The sequence below is a fragment of the Lissotriton vulgaris genome, unplaced genomic scaffold, assembly GCF_964263255.1.
Source record: "Lissotriton vulgaris unplaced genomic scaffold, aLisVul1.2 SCAFFOLD_9582, whole genome shotgun sequence".
NCBI classification, from domain to species: domain Eukaryota; kingdom Metazoa; phylum Chordata; class Amphibia; order Caudata; family Salamandridae; genus Lissotriton; species Lissotriton vulgaris.
Genome location: NW_028242701.1, coordinates 27,427 through 45,517, shown reverse-complemented (window position 1 = coordinate 45,517; position 18,091 = coordinate 27,427). Strand labels below are relative to the sequence as shown.

The 18,091-nt window shown below is 39.6% G+C and overlaps 1 protein-coding gene across 1 annotated transcript; it reads right to left on the bottom strand.

Moving 5' to 3' along the window:
- Positions 1-53: 53 nt before the first annotated feature.
- On the bottom strand, positions 54-16,019 carry LOC147668868 (uncharacterized; the record flags this gene model as incomplete). Its single annotated transcript, XM_086948386.1, has 6 exons — positions 15,986-16,019; positions 15,678-15,742; positions 11,159-11,194; positions 4,524-4,961; positions 1,775-1,990; positions 54-334 (listed from the first exon to the last, which is right to left on the bottom strand). Coding segments are annotated over exons 4-6 (935 nt in total), but the record flags the coding sequence as incomplete, so codon positions are not given.
- Positions 16,020-18,091: the final 2,072 nt, after the last annotated feature.

Genomic DNA, 18,091 nt, shown 5'->3' with positions numbered 1-18,091 from the left:
TATTGTTTAACTTTGTACAAAAAAAAGATATCCTGGCAACATGCAAAATTTACTCAGAACATATTTCATCGTCTTTTTCTTTAAGAATCTTTATGATTTGCCCATTACAAAAGACAACTTCAAAATTTTGTGGCAAAAAATGGACAAGGGCATCTCCGATGTTCTCAACGTCCTCATCTAACATAAACCATTTAATTAAGATCTCGTTTTCGATGGGCATCGATTGCAATTCGTCTGTGTTTGTCACTTTTATTGTGATGATACTTGTTTGCTCAGTAGAGCTTTCAACACCATAAATTAGAATGTCCATCTTTTCCTCTGGTGGGGCAGTTACCTGTTGAGAGAAAAGAAAAGCAATAATTATTTTTAAAATGTGTATACTTTATTTTTTTTGTAAGGCGTATAGTGGTTGAAAGGGACAGAGTTGTTGAAAGGGATACATTGGGTGAAATGGACTGAGTAGGTGAAAGGGTCACAGTTGTTGATAGAGTTTGAGTGGGTGATAGGTCGAGACTGGGTGATAGGTGGTGGTAATAATTTTTTTGTGTTGTTGTAGTGTCATAGTGTGTTGAGGGTGAGTGAGGGTGAGATGTTGAGGGTGAGTGAGGGTGAGGCGTTGAGGGTGAGTGAGATTGTGGGTGAGTCAGTGTTTGAGGATGAGTGAGAGTGAGGCTAAGTAAGTGGCTGATGGGGATGTTTTGAGCGTGATTGAAGTGGTGTTGTGGTGCTAAGTTTTGGTGTGGTTGTAGTGTGATAGTGTGTTGAGGGTGAGTGAGTATGAGGGTGAGTGAGAGTGAGAGTGAGTGAGAATTAGGGGGAGGTGTTGAGGGTGAGTGAGGATGAGTGAGGGTGAGGAGTTGAGAGTGAGTGAGGGTGAGGGGCTGAGGGTGAGTGAGGTGTTGAGAGTGAGGTGTTGAGTGTGATTGAGGATGAGTGAGAGTGATGTTGAGTGATGTGTTGAGATTGACTGAGGGTGAGCTGTTGAGTGTGAGTGAGAGTGAGGTGTTGAGGCTGAGGGTGAGAAGCTGAGTGTCAGGGTGAGTGTGGCTGAGGCGTTGAGGGTGAGTGAGGGTGAGGTGTTGAGGGTGATTGAGGATGAGTGAGTGTGAGGAGTTAAGGGTGAGGTGTTTAGGGTGAGTGAAGTGTTGTTGTGGTGGTAAGTGTTTTTTTGTAGTTGTAGTGTGATAGTGTGTTGACGGTAAGTGAGTGTAAATGAGGGTGATGTTGTGAGGGTGAGTGAGTATGAGAGTGGTGTTGAGTGTGAGATGTTGAAGGTGATTGCTGATGATTGAGATTGAGGTTGAGTGAGGAGTTAAGGGTGAGGTGTTGAGGGTGAGTTAAGTGTTGCTGTGGTGGTAAGTATTTGTTTGTTGTTGTAGTGTGATAGTGTGTTGACGGTGAGTGAGGGTGAATGAGCGTGAAGAGTTGAGGGTGAGTGAGTATGAGGGTGAGGTGTTGATGGTGAGTTGTTGAGGGTGAGTGAGTATGAGAGTGGGTGATAAGTCTAGAGTGGGTGATAAGTCTAGATTGGGTGATAGGCCTAGAGTGTGTGAAAGAGCCAGAGTTGTTGAAAGGTTCCGAGTGGGTGAAAGCTCCCGAGTGGGTGAAAGCTCCCGAATGGGCGAAAGGTCCCAAGTGGCTGAAATGTCCAGAGTGGGTAAAATGTCCAGAGTGGGTGGAAGGGGCAGAGTGGGTGAAAGTGCAAGACTGGGTGCAATTCCAAGAGTGGCTGAAAAGAGATATTTGCAAAACTTAGTTTGTTCGTTGTGCTTACCTCCATTTTGCTATGGCGCGTTGTATTCAATATTTTTTGGCAATTGAATTCATGTACAGTGACATGAGTCAGGGTCACATATTTCCCAAGATGTATTTTAAATAGTGACGCTTCTCTCCACAGTGTCACTTTTATATCATCAGTTGCATCTTTTATTGTAATGGATTTGAGTGGGGTATCTTGCCCATTGATAAACACCGTTTTTGCGTCCTCTTCCTACACAAAAAGAAAGCATTCTATTAAATAGTGATTGTAAAAACAGATATTACTAGTGCATTGTCTGAAAGGCTATATAATGTATCATATTTAACGACCCAAATGAACCTCCTTTCTAAAAGATTGAAATGTTTATTGTAATAAATGGCCTTGTACATAGTACTTTTTTTTGTAGTATACACCAAAGCACTGGCATCTTATATTTTTCAAAAGTTGTACTTGCTACTATGTGTGAAGAGTGCATAATCAAAAATGTGTCCAGTTAGTTTTTGAAGTTACTAAAGGTGTAATGTGTGTGTAAGTGAACTATGCATTTTTTAAGTAGACATGATGACATGAGTGAGTGTGATGGTGAGGTGTTGAGTGTGAGGAGTTCATGGGGAGTGAGGGTGAGTGAGGATGAGGTGTTACGTGAGGGTGAGGTTGAATGTAAATGAGGGTGGGTGAGGGTGAGAGGGTGAGGGTGAGAGTTTGAAGGTGAGTGAGGGTGAGAAGTTGAGGGTGAGTAACGATGAGCGTGAGTGTGAGTGAGGCTGAGTAAGGCAAGTATGCATATTTTTAGTAGACCTGATGACATGAGTGAGGGTGTGGGTGAGGGTGAGTTATTGAGGGTGAGGTGGTGAGTGAGGGTGGGGTTGAGGGTGAGTGAGGACGATGTGTTACGTGAGGGTGAGTGTGAGTGAGGCAGAGTTAGGGTGAGGCGTTGAGGGTGAGTGAGAGTGAGGGAGTGTTGAGGGTGAAAGATTGAATGTGAGAAGTTGAAGGTGAGTAAGGATGAGTGTGAGTGTGGGTGAGTGAGGGTGATTAATTGAGTGAGGGTGAGGTGTTGATGTTGAGGCTGAGGTGTTGAGGTGTTGAGTGAGAGTGAGGGTGACTGAGGAGTTGACTGAGAAGTGTTGACTTTTGGAGGGGGAGGTGTTGAGGGCGAGTGAGGGTGAGTGAGGGTGATTGAGTGAGAGGTGTTGAGGGTGATTGAGGGTGATTGAGATTAAGGCTGAGTGAGGCATTAAGGGTGAATTGTTGAGTGTGAGGTGTTGTGTGTGAATGAGGATGAGGTGTTGAGAGTTATTGAGGGTGAGAAGTTGAGGGTGAGTAAGGATGATGCTAAGTGAGGGTGAGTCATTGATGTTGATTGTGAGGCTGAGGTGTTGAGGTGTTGAGTGAGAGTGAGTGAGTATTTGAGGGAGAAGGGTAGAGTTTTAGAGTGGGAGTTGTTGAGGGCTAGTGAGGGTGATTGAGGCTGAGTGAGGAGGAGGTGTTGAGGGTGATCTCGGCTGAGTGAGATTGAGGGTGAGTGAGGCATTAAAATTGAATTGTTGAGGGTGAGGTGTTGAGTGAGAGTGAGAGTTGGGTGTTGAGGGTGAGTGATGTTGACTGAGGGTGAGGCATTGATGTAAAGACAGTATTTGCGTACTTTTGGTAAACCCAAAAAGAACAATTCTACAAAATAGTGACAGTAAAAAAACATAGTAGTAGTGCATTGTATCACTTGTAATATAATGTATTATATTTCACGACAAAAAATGAACATACTTTCTACCATAGTGCAATTTTTTTTTAGTAAAAATTGTCATTGTGGAGAGTACTTGAATTTGTAATATACCCCAAAGTACTCACATATTATATATCTCAAAACTATCCCTTTATACATAGTGTGAAAGAGTGTGAAAGAGTGTCTAATGCAAGCTTTTTTGATGTTGTCCGTGAAGTTCCTAAGGGCCCGATGTAGGTAAATCCCATTTTTGTATGTAGGTACCAACATCTGTATTCATTACAGAATCCTTAACAAATCTTTAATTACCAAATCGTTAAATAGCGAATAGGTAATGCGCATTAATTCATATGGGTTTTGAAGGACATAGGAATGATTAGGCATTACCGAATCGGTATTTACTGAATCTGTAATTAAAGAATTATGAAGGGTGCAGGTGGTGTCACTTTGACACCCTCCGGAACCGGCAAAAAAGGCACAGGTGCCATGTGGCAAGCATACCTGCTGTAAGGGCAGGTCTGCCTGTCACATGCCATAGGTATTTTACCCTGGATTTGTATTCCATGGTAAAATACCGATTGTGTAAGCCATGTACAGAAGGTACATTGCCTACCTACATAACATTTCAGTTAATTTTATTGAATCTGTAAATCTACCGTTTCGGTTAATAAACAGATTTGCTTAAGTTACCAAAAATGTGCCCCTACATCTCAATAGCCCTTTACCGATGTGAAACGGGCCAAAATCTTTTTTTTTTGGCCGATTGGGATCGCTAAAGGGCTACCTACACCGGGCCCCTAAATGTGTAATTTGTGTGTAAGCCAACTATGCATTTTTGTACTAGACATGATGACATGTTTGTGTTGATACATCTTGCACATATTGTCCCTGAAACAGTCATCAGACTATTTATACTTGCAATTTCTAAAAAGCACAAATACATAAGATATGTCATTTACAATCCTAATAAGTCCAACTCTTCCACTGCAAGAAATTTTTTTTTTTTAGTTGACATGATAACATGTTTGTGTTCATACTTACGGCAATTATTGTCCCTGAAACGGTCATCAGGCTTTTTAGACTTGCCCGTTTTATTTCCTTGATGGGAGAAGCCGATGGTGCAGGCGGATGCAAAATGTTGTTTGCTTGTTGGATCAGGCCCTCCTCGATTGTCATTGCGGGAAATTTGGTTACTTTAGTTTGTTTGGTAATTAAAATTGTTTTGTTTTTGAGAATAAAGTTCCGTATCAGTAGTCCACAGTTTATTTTCGTTTGCTCATATAAATTTTCTTGGTAACAAGTACATTTAATTGTTCCAGTTTTATCTGCTAAAGCCAAATGGAATAAAATTTTCTGCTCTTGTTTAGCATTTTTGTACGTAGTTTTCCCTGAGCAGCTGATGACATTAACTCTTATTGGTTTCTGGTATGGTTTGTTGTCATCAGTATTAATGTTCATTATTTCTTCAATAGACATCATCTGAAATAGAAAATGTGATATAACATGTTAAATACAAACCCATATTGGTTTATGATCACTGTAATAGCATTCTAAAGTACCATAGTTGTGTAGTTGGTCATTTGTATATATATGATCTAAAATGGATTGGTAGTTAGTTGTGTAACTGTTAATGAGTTGTTGACATTGTAATTTTGTTTCAAAGAATCCAAGTAATTGCTTGCTGTTTGCATTTGTTTGAGATACATCCACATTGAAATCCCCTATAATAATCAATTTGTGCATGGGGTAAAAATCCGTAATATTAGTGATGAAATCAAAAAGAGAAGTTATACTTTTTAGGGGTGGTTTGTATAAAATAATAATAAGGTAATCTGTGTTATCAATCTGTAGAGTAAAATGTAAAATGTCTATCCCTTCAAGTGTCTCATAAATAGGCAATATAAATAAATCTTTTTTGTAGTACATAATCATTCCATGGTTTGTGTTGTATGTATGAAATTTATCAAATATAATGTGATGATATTGTTCTATACTGAAATCATTAGCTGTAGCATTTCTTGTAGTGTTGATCTGTTAAGCAAATAATGTCTGCTTGTAATATATTCCTATCCGCTACCATAGATGAAAAATTTTTCTGTAGTGATCTTATATTGTGTGCAATGATATTGAAATGTGCACTGTATGTATGTAACTGTGGGATATGTATTTCAAGTGGCATTTCTGTCCTTAATCTGTGCATTTCCTCATTAACTTGTGGATGTACTACAATTTTACGTTCATCAAAATTGTGTACATAGACATTTTGTATTGATTTTGCCCTGCTAATAGCAACATAATGCAAATGATGAATCTTGCTGTTATTAAAGTGTATATAAAGTGGTTCAAGAGTTGCACCTTGTGTGCGATGTATAGTGCGTGCTGATGCTTGGCGTAAAGGAAATTGCTTCCGTATAATGGTAATAAATTTCTTAGTGTATTGGAAATGTCTAGCTATAGCATGTATTGGTGTCCATGTATTTTGGGTTTGTGAATGAAATAAGTGTTTATATTGTTGTCTGGTTGTTTCTCCTATAGTGGGATTGTCAAATAACAACCAAACAATAATAGGTGTATTGTTAATCAATTCTACTAATTGTACAACACCAGTTGCGCCATTTGTTAAACCATCATTGACATCCACATTGCAACTTAAATCATAACGAAGTTGTAAGGCAATGTGTAATGTATGTGAAAGGCCCATTGTTTTCTGTGGATCTTTGGGCAGTTGCTTAAGAATCGTTTTTTTCACACTTTCAGACAAATCAGAACTAACAGTATCGCTTGCTACTGTTATGTAGACAGGATAATCTTTGCAATGTTGTTCTAAAACCTTTTTGTTAATTTCATTAACTTCTAGATTAGTTGACATAATATATGGAATTGTTTCTAATAAAGTCTCATCAGGTTGTATTTCCCTTTGCTTAATTTGTGAAATATCTTCTTCAGTATGCTTGCCTTCTCTCAATCTGTTTAGTAATTCAGCAAATTGTAGATCTTCTTTTTGGCGCATAATTTTTGTTAATTCAAAAATTTTAAAATGTTCTTTCCACAAGTTAGCACTTAAAGGACCATACATTTGTGTAGAATCCTGAAAAATGTATCTGTCAAATACAGGTTTTAATTGGTAAAAGTCACCAATGGCTAAAATAGAAATTCCTCCAAATGGTTCATTAGATGATTTAATTTCTTGAAGCCTGTTATGTATAAAATTCAACATATTGTGGCCTACCATTGAAATTTCATCAATAATAACAACTCTAACATGCATCATTTCCATTTGTAGAGCAGTTCTATGTTCATGACTCAGTTGTTTATAAGACAAACTTTGCGACACAGGTATTTTGAAAGTGCTATGCAGTGTTTTGCCATTAATATTATGGGCAGCCTTTCCTGTTGGAGCAGTAAGTAAGATATAAACATTATCCGGATTTTCACCGGCCTTAGTGTTATAGTAGCGTAGTAAAGTTTGATAAAGTGCAGATATTACAAAACTTTTCCCAACACCAGCCCCTCCAGTGCAAAAAGTATAGCATGGAGTGCTAGTAGTTTTAAACCAATGCAAGTGATGGTAAACAAAGTTAAGTTGTTCTTCCGTTAAGTTTTGCATAAGTTGTTGGTATTTCTCATTGGGTAAAAGAACGTTAGTTGATCTTTCTTCTTCAGTTGTAGTTCTAATTCCTAAATCTAGCGCCAAATCATATCTATTATTATGTTCTGGATTTTGGTCTTCTGTCTGTATATTCACAGTTGGTGATAGAGGAGGTGAAATGACATTTTCATGAGACTGTTCATGAATAATGTTTGTAAGTTCACCATGCTGTTTGTTATAGATTTTTAGTTGTGTGTCAACAAATGTTTTAACTTCCAGATACCTATCATAGTAAGTTTCCTTGTTGATTAGTATTTTTTCTTCTTCCCTCCATGGATAGTGCAACATTAATATTTCTCTATAATACTCTTCCGGTTCATTATTTTTGCTAAATCTGCAAAAGCGTATTATTTTCCCTTGTCTGCGCTTATTTAAAGCATAATCATAATTATGTTTCTGTTGTTTATTTCCGTCACTACATTCTATTTCTAATTCTTCCTCATCTGAGCTGTAAAAGTTTTGTTCTGCAAGTAAATCTTCGCAATCATTTATTTCTTTCCCATGTGTTTTTTTCTTCACATAGTTGAAATTAGCCGCATAGTCTGCTAACGTGCACATCTCTAATGATTGTGGCCGTTTGCAGTACTTAATAATAATATTTTCACATTGAATGTCAGTGGAATTTTCGGGCAAGTTATTAATAGTTTCGATATCACGCATTAAATAAGTTCTTTTCTCTGGACGGCTAGTATTAATAAATACAAATGATCGTGAGCTTTTCCGTAATGGTATTTGAAGAATTAGATATGCTGCTTCTTGAGCACTAATTTCTGTGCAGTTGAGGAATTTGTTCCCTATGTGTTTAAGTTGATCTTTGATATTACTATTGCTTGGTACCTCTTTAGCAGCTTGCGCTAGAAGTTTGCTAATTCCTCTTTGCGATTTACTGATATATGAGATAATATAGACTGCACAAGCATAAGGGTCTAGTATAAACTGCAAGTCTATATTTGCTCGCCAAGCTTCTAAAAGAGTACTATTGTAGTTATTGATGAAGCATTCGGCTGGTGTTCTTTTTAAAAAAATAGTTGTTTTTTGTAAGCTAGTTTGTATAGAAGTAATATATTCTTTATCATCCATTTTAATGAAGTCCAAAAATTCCTCAAAAGAAAGTGTATTAAAAGTAGTATTATTCATAGCTTCATGTATTATTTTCATATTATCTTGCCATTGGTTATTTGTCTCCTCCAGTGTTAATGGCTCTAATATGAGCGTTCTTGACATTGGATATTTGGGATATTGATATTTGCATGTCCGTTGCTGTTTACGTCTGCAATTTTTGGTGTGACCATGCCTTTGTAGATTTATTAACGGTTGTAAAACAGGGTTTTCAGACTTATGACAAGTGATATATTTGTCAATAAAGCTATTGACTTCTTCCACTGGTGAAACACCATACAATGGTGCTTTGTTTACCCAGAGTAATGCATGTATATGTGGAGAACCTCTCTGTTGGAATTCGACTCTGTAAAAGTAGTCTACTATTTCCCCAATTGGATTAGTGCCATTCAGCAAAACACAATTAAAGAATTTCCTAACTTGATAGTCAAACTGTCTTGCACATGTTATTGGATCTTCTTGTATTAATTTACTTTTAGTTTCCCAAGACATGTTTAAGAATTCTTCCTCTGTACATTCCTGTAAGTTTCTAACTCTCAATAGTATATTTATTAAATGGTGCCATTTTGTTTCTGCAGCAGATAATGTCAAAAAGAAAGTGGGAATGCCAAGTTGCCTTATCATAGCAAAAATATCTTTTTTGCAACCTTCCCAATATGGAGGTGAACTGCGTATAGTTTTTAATACTTTGTACCCCTCATTGAACTGTAAAACATTGGCAATATTACATTTAATGTCTTTAGCAGTTATTTTATTTCCATCTGTAAAATGTTTTCTGATGGAAATGTTGATTTTACCATGGATCTGCTTAATATGTAATTTCTTCAGTTTAAAAAAGACATTAGTAATAGATTTAGCGACTCTTCTATCATAACTCCTTAACTCTGCTTGGCAAATAGTACTATAATGTACCGGTATGTGTCTTTCCTTATTGTTAGGTCTTCGTTCACCACAAAAAATAGTAGGGAAAGCCAAAAACTCTGAATCTTTATCCTCATATAAACCTCTTGGCGTGTTATGTTCAGCTGGAGCGAAACTTAACACATTCAGCGAATTACTAGTAATAGTTTCATTTGTTAACATAGTATCCAAATTTCCAGCTTCTATGTTGTCCGAACTATCAGATGAATTGTTTGTTTCAGAAGTCTCATTGTGAGATTCTATTTCTGGAGGTATATACTCCCAGTCAGGGTTAATGGTAACACCATATTCATTAAACATTCGACTATTTTTCGCTAGCCATGTAGCTGCCTTTTTTACAGTATTTGGTCTAATATTCTCATAATGTGTATATGATTTATAGATTAATTTCCTTTTTAATTTCACTGGGATTGTCATGGCGTCATTAATTTGCCTTGGTAAAATTGTAACAGTTGTCATAACATCTGCAGGTACATTAACTACTGCACCTGATAATGATTTTTGAAAACCGCGTGGCAGACTCCGAATTTGTAAGAATGGTATCCTAGGTGAAACTAATCTTTCTTCTAAATCATATAATTCTAATTCAACTGGTACATTTGGGAAGCCCATGCCATTTACAATTGAACATGGTGGTATTTTTTTTTTGCGAATGTAATAATAGCAAGTCTTACAAATAAAAGTTGTTTTCTTGTTACTAATGTTACACTTGTTGAAAATTTCGGATTGGCTAACACTGCGTATATTTCGCAACGTTTGTTTATGCCACAGTTGATTGCAAAGAGTACAAATGTACTCTGGCCCATGCAATATTTCCCGGTGGAATTTGCGAATGATTGTATGGATTTGTTTACCTCGTTTCTGTCTTTGGCCCTGCGTGAAGATGGGTATGTTATTATCAGTAGCACTTAGTTGACTATTGGTAATGTCTTCTTCAGCTGTATTAATTTTTTTTCTTTGTACAACTGTAGTTGGACATGTACTTGAATCCCTTTTTCTTTTCCGAGACTGTTTATTTGTTCCCTGGATAGCTTTACTATTACCTGGTAATTGTGGTAAATGATTGCTATTGCTATTCCCTCCCTTACTTGTATTCTGTAAATGATCAGAAGACATTGATGTTGATGTTATCGTCTGATTAGGAGTACATTCTGTAGTATGTACCCAAATTTTTCTTTCTTGCGGCAGTTGACTATTTTTTTTGTGCACAGTAAGTGCTTTTGTAAAGGATTTTCTTTGAATGACTTTTATATCTATTGGTGTTAATTCAAATTGGACACATTGCTCAGCCTGATGTTTTAAGTTATATGCTAGTTTCATAACATATTGAATTAGCCCTTCAAACGAATTAAATGCAATTGTAACACATGTTCCGTTTGAATGAGGCATGCCTTCATGGTCCCTACTATGTGAATCAAATACAAAGTATGATTGCATATGTTTGAAAATAGCTATTACATAAACATTCATACAAAGTAGAACACCACAGTGCTTCTTAATAGTAACATTTAATGCTGTGCTAATATCTGGGTAGGCTTTATCAAAACGTTTAAGGACATCACCGTAGTAAGCATTCCGTAGCAAAAGTGAATATATCTCTTGATTGTGGTCTATATACCTTGGCAGGTCATCTGGATGCATAAGTGTTTCTTTGTTAATAGAATGCATTTGGAGATATAAAGCGTCCCCACGGTCCATTATATAATGCAGATCATTAGAGTTCCAAGTAGTTACTGGCTTGCATAAATTGTGCAAGACAGCAAAAGCACTATTTGGTAAGCATTGCTTACCTTGTGATTTGCTATTAAATTTGCTATTCCCTTGATGGTAACTTGCTTTTAAGCATTTCTGCATCTTCAAAGTTATACTGAAATGTTGTTATCAACAAATGTAAATTGAGAAGGTTTGTGAACTAAAAAATTTTTTAGGGGACTGTAAGGTATGAACTTTTAACAATTTTTAAACGAAGTGGCAAAGTAGTATTTACCTTAACTTCTGTTTCTTTTGTTGTTGTTTGAATAATCTGAAAGTTGAAAAAAAACATATTGTTTAGAATATATTTCTCCGAATTTTTGCCATAAAAGACACATTAGCATGTAAATAGTCTTTTAAAGACCTGTTAAGAGCTCTAGTGCTGCTGTGAGTGTATGTGCCACGGCTGGCACACAGGCAGGGTGAGATGATAGAGGGAGAGAGAGGGAGTGGGAGGAAAAGGGGGACAGAGAGAGAGTGAGTGAGTGCGTGAAAAGTTAATACTGAGAGACGTTAAAAAATGTGTGTGTGTGTGTTATGTGTTGCATTGAATCAGAGAATGGATGAGGTGTGAGGAAGGTAAAGGGAGTGAGAGGGAGAGTGATAGGAAGTGAGACGGGGATGGAGGGAGGGAGAGAGAGGGAGAGGGAGACAGAGGGATTAACAAAGTTAGAGTGCGAAAGAGGAAGGCAAGAGAGAGGGAGGGGGAGCTAGAGAAGGAGAGAGAGGGTGAGTGTAGGTGAGGGGTTGAGGGTGAATGAGGATGAAATGTTGAGGGTGTGAGTGTGAGGGTGAGGTGTTGATTGTTGTTGAGGTGAGGTGGTGAGGGTGAGGGTGAGGGTGAGTGAGGGGGAGGGGATGAGGGTGAGTGAGGGTGAGGGTGAGGGTGAGTGAGGGTGACGGTTTGATGGTGAGTAATGGTGAGGGTGAGTGAGGATGACATGTTGAGGGTAAGTGAGCATGAGGGTGAGTGAGCATGAGGGTGAGTGAGCATGAGGGTGAGTGAGCATGAGGGTGAGTGAGCATGAGGGTGAGTGAGGATGGTGTGAGTGAGTGTGAGTGAGGGTGAGGGGTTGAGGGTGAGTGAAGGTAGATTAGGCTTAGAGATTGAGGGTGAGTGATGGTGAGAAGCTGAGGGTGAGTAAGGATGAGGCTGAGTGTGGGTGAGTGGGAATGAGGTGTTGTGGGTGAGTGAGGTGTTGAGGGTGAGTGAGGCTGACGTGTTGAAGTGTTGAGTGAGAGTGAGGGTGAGTGAGTAGTTGAAGGAGAAGTGTTGAGGGTGTGTGTGTGAGGTGTTGAGGGCTAGTGATGCTCAGTTTTATGTTGTTGCTGTCACCCCAAGCCTTAACCACTGACCCTGCCCCCACCGATGCGGTCATTGGACACTAAGTAAACATTACATTTTGCCCCTGAGAGAAAGATTGTGAGTAGGCATGTAATAGAGTGTGTGTGTGAAAGTGTCCTTGTTCGTGGAATGTGTGTATGAAAATTTTGTTGTGGTGTGGCGAAGTGTTGGTGTACCCAGTTACTGTGGAAGTAATGTAGAAAGATAGAGGGGGAGTAAATGGGAGACAAATGGAGAGTTATGTACAAAGACAGAAAGGAAGGGAAAGTTAGGGAAAGGAAGGGAAATGGAGGGAGAGGAAGAGAAAGGGAGTGAGATGCAGGGTGATAGGGAGGGAGACGGAGAGGGAGGGAGAGAGGAGGAAGAAAAAAGGGGGAGTGAGACAGAGGGAGGAACACAGTTAGAGTGAAAGAGAGGAAGATGGGAGAGAGGGAGGGGTAGCTATAGAGAGGGAGAGAGAGCTATAGAGATGTAGGGAGTCCGAAAGAGAAAGAGAGCGCGAAAATTATGTGTATGACGGGAGGGCTCAGTGCACGAAGCCTTCGGCTGCAGGGTCCTGTGATTAACCTCATGGTCAGTTTAATGTTGTTGCTGTTGACCCGACCCTTAACAACTAACCCTGCCCCCACCGATGCTGTCCTTGGACACAAAGTAAACGGTACATTTTTCACCTGCTTGAAAGATTGTTATTAGCCATGTAATAGAGGTTGTTAGCAAAAGTCCCCTTGATAGTGGATTGTGTGTATGCAAAATTTGTTGTGGTGTGGCGAAGTGTTGCGAACGGATTATGACTGTACTATTCCCCCTAATGTTGTAATGTGCCTGTGACTAGTGTAGTAAGTGTATGGGCAATTTTTTTTTGGGTAGGCAGCTAATTCTGGCTTGGAATTGTTGTTGGGGATGGAGAGGGAGTGAGTGTGTGCGTGAAGAGTTAATAGTGCGAGACGTCCTGAAAAATGTGTGTGTGTGTCATCGTGTAACTTAGATTAATTCCTATATTGTATTGAATATGAAAATGAAATGAATGCGGTGTGCGTGTAATATTGAAAGTGTACACAGTTAGTGTGCAAGTAATGTAGAAAGATAGAGAGGGAGTAAATGGTAGACAAATGGAGAGTTATGTACAAAGACAGAGAGGAAGGGAAAGTTAGGGAAAGGAAGGGAAATGGAGGGAGAGGAAGAGAAAGGGAGTGAGATGCAGGGTGATAGGGACGGAGACGGAGAGGGAGGGAGAGAGGAGGAAGAAAAAAGGGGGAGTGAGACAGAGGGAGGAACACAATTAGAGTGAAACAGAGGAAGATAGGAGAGAGGGAGGGGGAGCTATAGAGAGGGAGAGAGAGCTACAGAGATGTAGGGAGACCGAAAGAGAAAGAGAGCGAGAAAGTTATGTGTATGCCGGGAGGGCTCAGTGCACGAAGCCTTAGGCTGCAGGGTCCTGTGATTAAGCTCATGGTCAGTTTAATATTGTTGCTGTCGCCCCGATCCTTGACAACTAACATTGCCCCCACCAATGGGGTCCTTGTACACAAAGTAAACAGTACATTTTTAACCTGCTTGAAAGATTGTGAGTAGCCATGTAATAGAGGGGGTGGGCGAAAGTCCCCTTGATAGTGGATTGAGTGTATGAAAACTTTGTTGTGGTGTGGCGAAGTGTTGAGAACGGATTCTGACTGTGCTATTCGCCCTAATGTTCCAATGTGCCTGTGAATAGTGTAGTAAGTGTAAGGTGCATTATTTTTTGGGGTAGGCAGCTAATCCTGGCTAATATGTTATTGGATGTGTGCTTGTGAAAATGTAATACTAGTTGTACGAGTGGCTGTTTCTGTGTGTCAGCTTGTAACTTGGATTACTAACTGTGCAAGTAAAGCAACGAATGAATGCATTGTGCGTAAATCTTGTAAAGTGTTGCCTGTTTACGTGCAAATTAATGTTCAATTAGAACTTTTGACTGAAAGTTTGGTGCTGTAGTGGCGAAGTGCTATGATGTTACATTGCGTAGGAGTTGCACGTGTTGTATAAGGGTGGCAGTCAGTGTTTTGCCTAATGTGACAGGCTGTGTGTGATTAGTGTAAGATGCAGTGTTTGGCCTAATGTGACAGGGTGTGTGTGATTAGTGTGCTATAGAGAGGTAGGGAGACGAAGAGAGAAAGAGAGCGAAAAATTATGTCTATGCCGGGAGGGCTCAGTGCACGAAGCCTTCGGCTGCAGGGTACTGTGAATAACATCATGGACAGTTTTATGTTGTTGCTGTCGCCCCGAGCCTTAACCACTGACCCTGCCCCCACCGATGCGGTCATTGGACACTAAGTAAACATTAACTTTTGCCCCTGAGAGAAAGATTGTGAGTAGGCATGTAATAGAGTGTGTGTGTGAAAGTGTCCTTGTTCGTGGAATGTGTGTATAAAAATTTAGTTGTGGTGTGGCAAAGTGTTGGTAAAATAAAATTATGTGTATGCCGGGAGGGCTCAGCGCACGAAGCATTCGGCTGCAGGGTCCTGTGCTTAACCTCATGGTCATTTTAATGTTGTTGCTGTCGCCACGACCCTTGACAACTAACATTGCCCCCACCAATGCGGTCGTTGTACACAAAGTAAACAGTACATTTTTCACCTGTTTGAAAGATTGTGAGTACCCAGGTAATAGAGGGTGTTTGCGAAATTCCCCTTGATAGTGTATTGTGTGTATGAAAAGTTTGTTGTGGTGTGGCGAAGTGTTGAGAACGGATTATGACTGTACTATTCCCCCTAATGTTCCAATGTGCCTGTGAATAGTGTAGTAAGTGTACGGTCAATTTTTTTTTTGGGTAGGCAGCTAATCCAGGCTAATGTGTTATTGGATGTGTGCTTGTGAAAATGTAATACTAGTAGTTGTACGAGTGGCTGTTTCTGTGTGTCAGCTTGTAACTTGGATTACTAACTGCAAGTAAAGCAACGAATTAATGCATTGTGCGTAAATGTTGTTAAGTGTTGCCTGTTTACATGCAAATTACTGTGCAATTAGAAGTTCTGACTGAAAGTTTGTTGCTGTAGTGGCGAAGTGACATGATGTTACATTGCGTAGGAGTTGCACGTGTTGTATAAGGGTGGCAGTCATTGTTTTGCCTAATGTGACAGGCTGTGTGTGATTAGTGTAAGATGCAGTGTTTTGCCTAATGTGACAGGGTGTGTGTGATTAGTGTGCTATAGAGAGTGAGGGAGACGAAGAGAGAAAGAGAGCGACAAAATTATGTGTCTGCCAGGAGGGCTCAGTGCACGAACACTTCGCCTCCAGGGTACTGTGAATAACCTCATGGTCAGTTTTATGTTGTTGCTGTCGACCCGACCCTTAACCACTGACCCTGCTCCCACGTCGGAGTGTTAGGAACGGAAGTAAAAATTGTGTAGAAGAGTGAACAGTTGGCTGTACTTACATGATATATGTTGGTGCGCAGTTTCTTTCCCCCTATCAAGGAAATGTTGAAAGCGTACCAATAACCTACATGAGATAAAAAAAAAAAACAATATGTATCTGTTGTTTTAAACCAAGGTATGACCTGTTTTAGAAATTACGTAGTCTTTTGCTAAGTATTACCATAGAAAATGAAGATTTGCAAACACACATGTCGCAGAATAATTTAACACAGGTGCAATGTTGATATAGTAACAGTTCTAATAAACGCAACTAAAAATATCAATACTGTCCCTTAGATGTATAGAAATAACACTTGCATGCACTTACGTTCTAAGATTGAATGCCGTAATTTTGCAGTGGCTGTTGGTCGATAGCAGCAAGTTCAGCGCCGTTCTGTAAGTCGAAGTTCTGTCCTCGCTGGTAAAAAGAGAGTATGACTTAAAGTGACCCGTCCCTCTGCTTAAATAGGGGGTAACGATGCAAGAATCTTTTTTTTCTTTTTGTGTTTAAGAAAGGATCAAAGCTTTTAGTCCTTCCCTTGCCCCAAGGAAAAGTCACACTAGCTGATGTGCGCGACTTGGAAGTGTGAATGTTTGAATGTGTATGCAGATGGAGTTTCGACATAGGCGCGCCAGTAGACTTCACTGGGCAACTCCCTTAAGGCCATATAAGAATTTGCTCGGAACTCACAAAGCAAAGGGCCTTTTTTTTTACGTTAGTGTAATTGGACTTCAACTGTCTGCTCGAAGTTACACTTAAAAATGGCATATATAAAGCATCAAAAGTATACAAAGTTTCACTTAAAAACAAACAACTCTTGTAATATAGTGGCTCGAAGTTGTGCCGTTTAGGTTTAGTATGAAAATACTGAAAATTGGCGCGGATGCGTCCATTAATGTGTGTGTGGCAACGTTAAAAAAAAAGTGGGTGAATGAGAAAGATGGTGGATAATTTTGGTTGGCAAAAAAAAAATGGAAAGACAGGTGTGGTGCTGAACGGGTCAAAGGGCGGATGCAATATTTGCCATAAAAGTTGTGTTTTCCGTTTCAGTATGAAAATAGTGAACATTGCTGCGTAAGTGGCCCTTACATGTGTCTGTGTGTATTTTTAAATGCTATGGGAATTTTGGCTGTGTGTGTACGTGTTGTAAATACAGAATTTCGCTGCGGGTGCGTCAATAAATGTAAGTCTTGTAATATACAGGCTCAAAGTTGTGGCGTTTATGTTTAGTATAAAAAGACAGGACATTGCTGCAGATGCCTCCATTAATGTGTGAGTGTCACCATAGAAATACAGTGTGAGAATGAAAAAGATGTCCGATGATTTTGTTTGCCAATAGATAAATGTAGCGATAGGTGTGGCGAAATGTTCGGAGCTGATTTATTTGCCATCAAAGTTGTGTTGTTATTTGTTGTATAAAAATAGTGAGCATTGCTAAGGATGCGGCCCTTGAATGTGTTTGTGGGTAATTTTAAATGCTAGGAATTATGTTGGTGTGTGTGTACGGCATGGTATGTAAACTATAGTACTTTTGTTAACGTTTCCAGACACCATTTTATCCTTTAATGTAAATCAACTTGGTGTGGTACCGTTAAAATAGAGTGGGGTATTTATAAGATGGTACATTTTTTTCTTATGCCAATAAATAAATCTAGAGACAGGTGTGCCGAAATGTTTTGAGCTGATGTACTTGCCATTAAAGTAGGGTTTTTTTTTTGTTATAGCATGCCTACATTAATGTGTGTGTGGGAACGTTAAAATACAGTGTTGATTATCCAAAAAATGCAAAGATTATCCAAAAAATGCAAAATCGCAAATGTTTCAGTGAGGCAACATAGAAAATCTTTAGTCTGTAAGTTACCCTTAAAAATAGCATGAGGGGTTGATGGTGAGGGCGACTGGGTGAGGGCGACTGGGTGCGGGTGAGTTGTTGAGGGTGAGTGGTTGAGGGTGACTGTTTGAGGGTGACTGTTTGAGGGTGACTGTTTGAGGGTGAGTGATTGAGGGTGAGTGTTTGAAGGTGACTGTTTGAGGGTGACTGTTTGAGGGTGAGTAGTTGAGGGTGAGTAGTTGAGGGTGAGTGGTTGAGGGTGAGTGGTTGAGGGTGAGGGGTTGAGGTGAGGAATTGAGGCTGATGTTTTGAGGGTGAGTGAGGGTGAGATGTTGATGGTGATTCAAGGTGAGATGTTGGGTGAGGCGTTGAGGGTGAGTGACTATAGAATTTTTCTACCTTACTGTCATTCTACTTGAACTGTCAGACCAAGTTACCCTTAAAAATAGCATGAGACGTTGAGGGTGAGGGGGAGTGAGGGCGATGCTGAGGTGTTGAGTGAGGGTGAGGGGTTTAGGGTGGGTGAGGGTAGGTGAGTGTTGAGGGTGAGGGTAGGTGAGGGTTGAGGGTGAGGGTGATTCGTTGAGGGTGAGTGGTTGAGG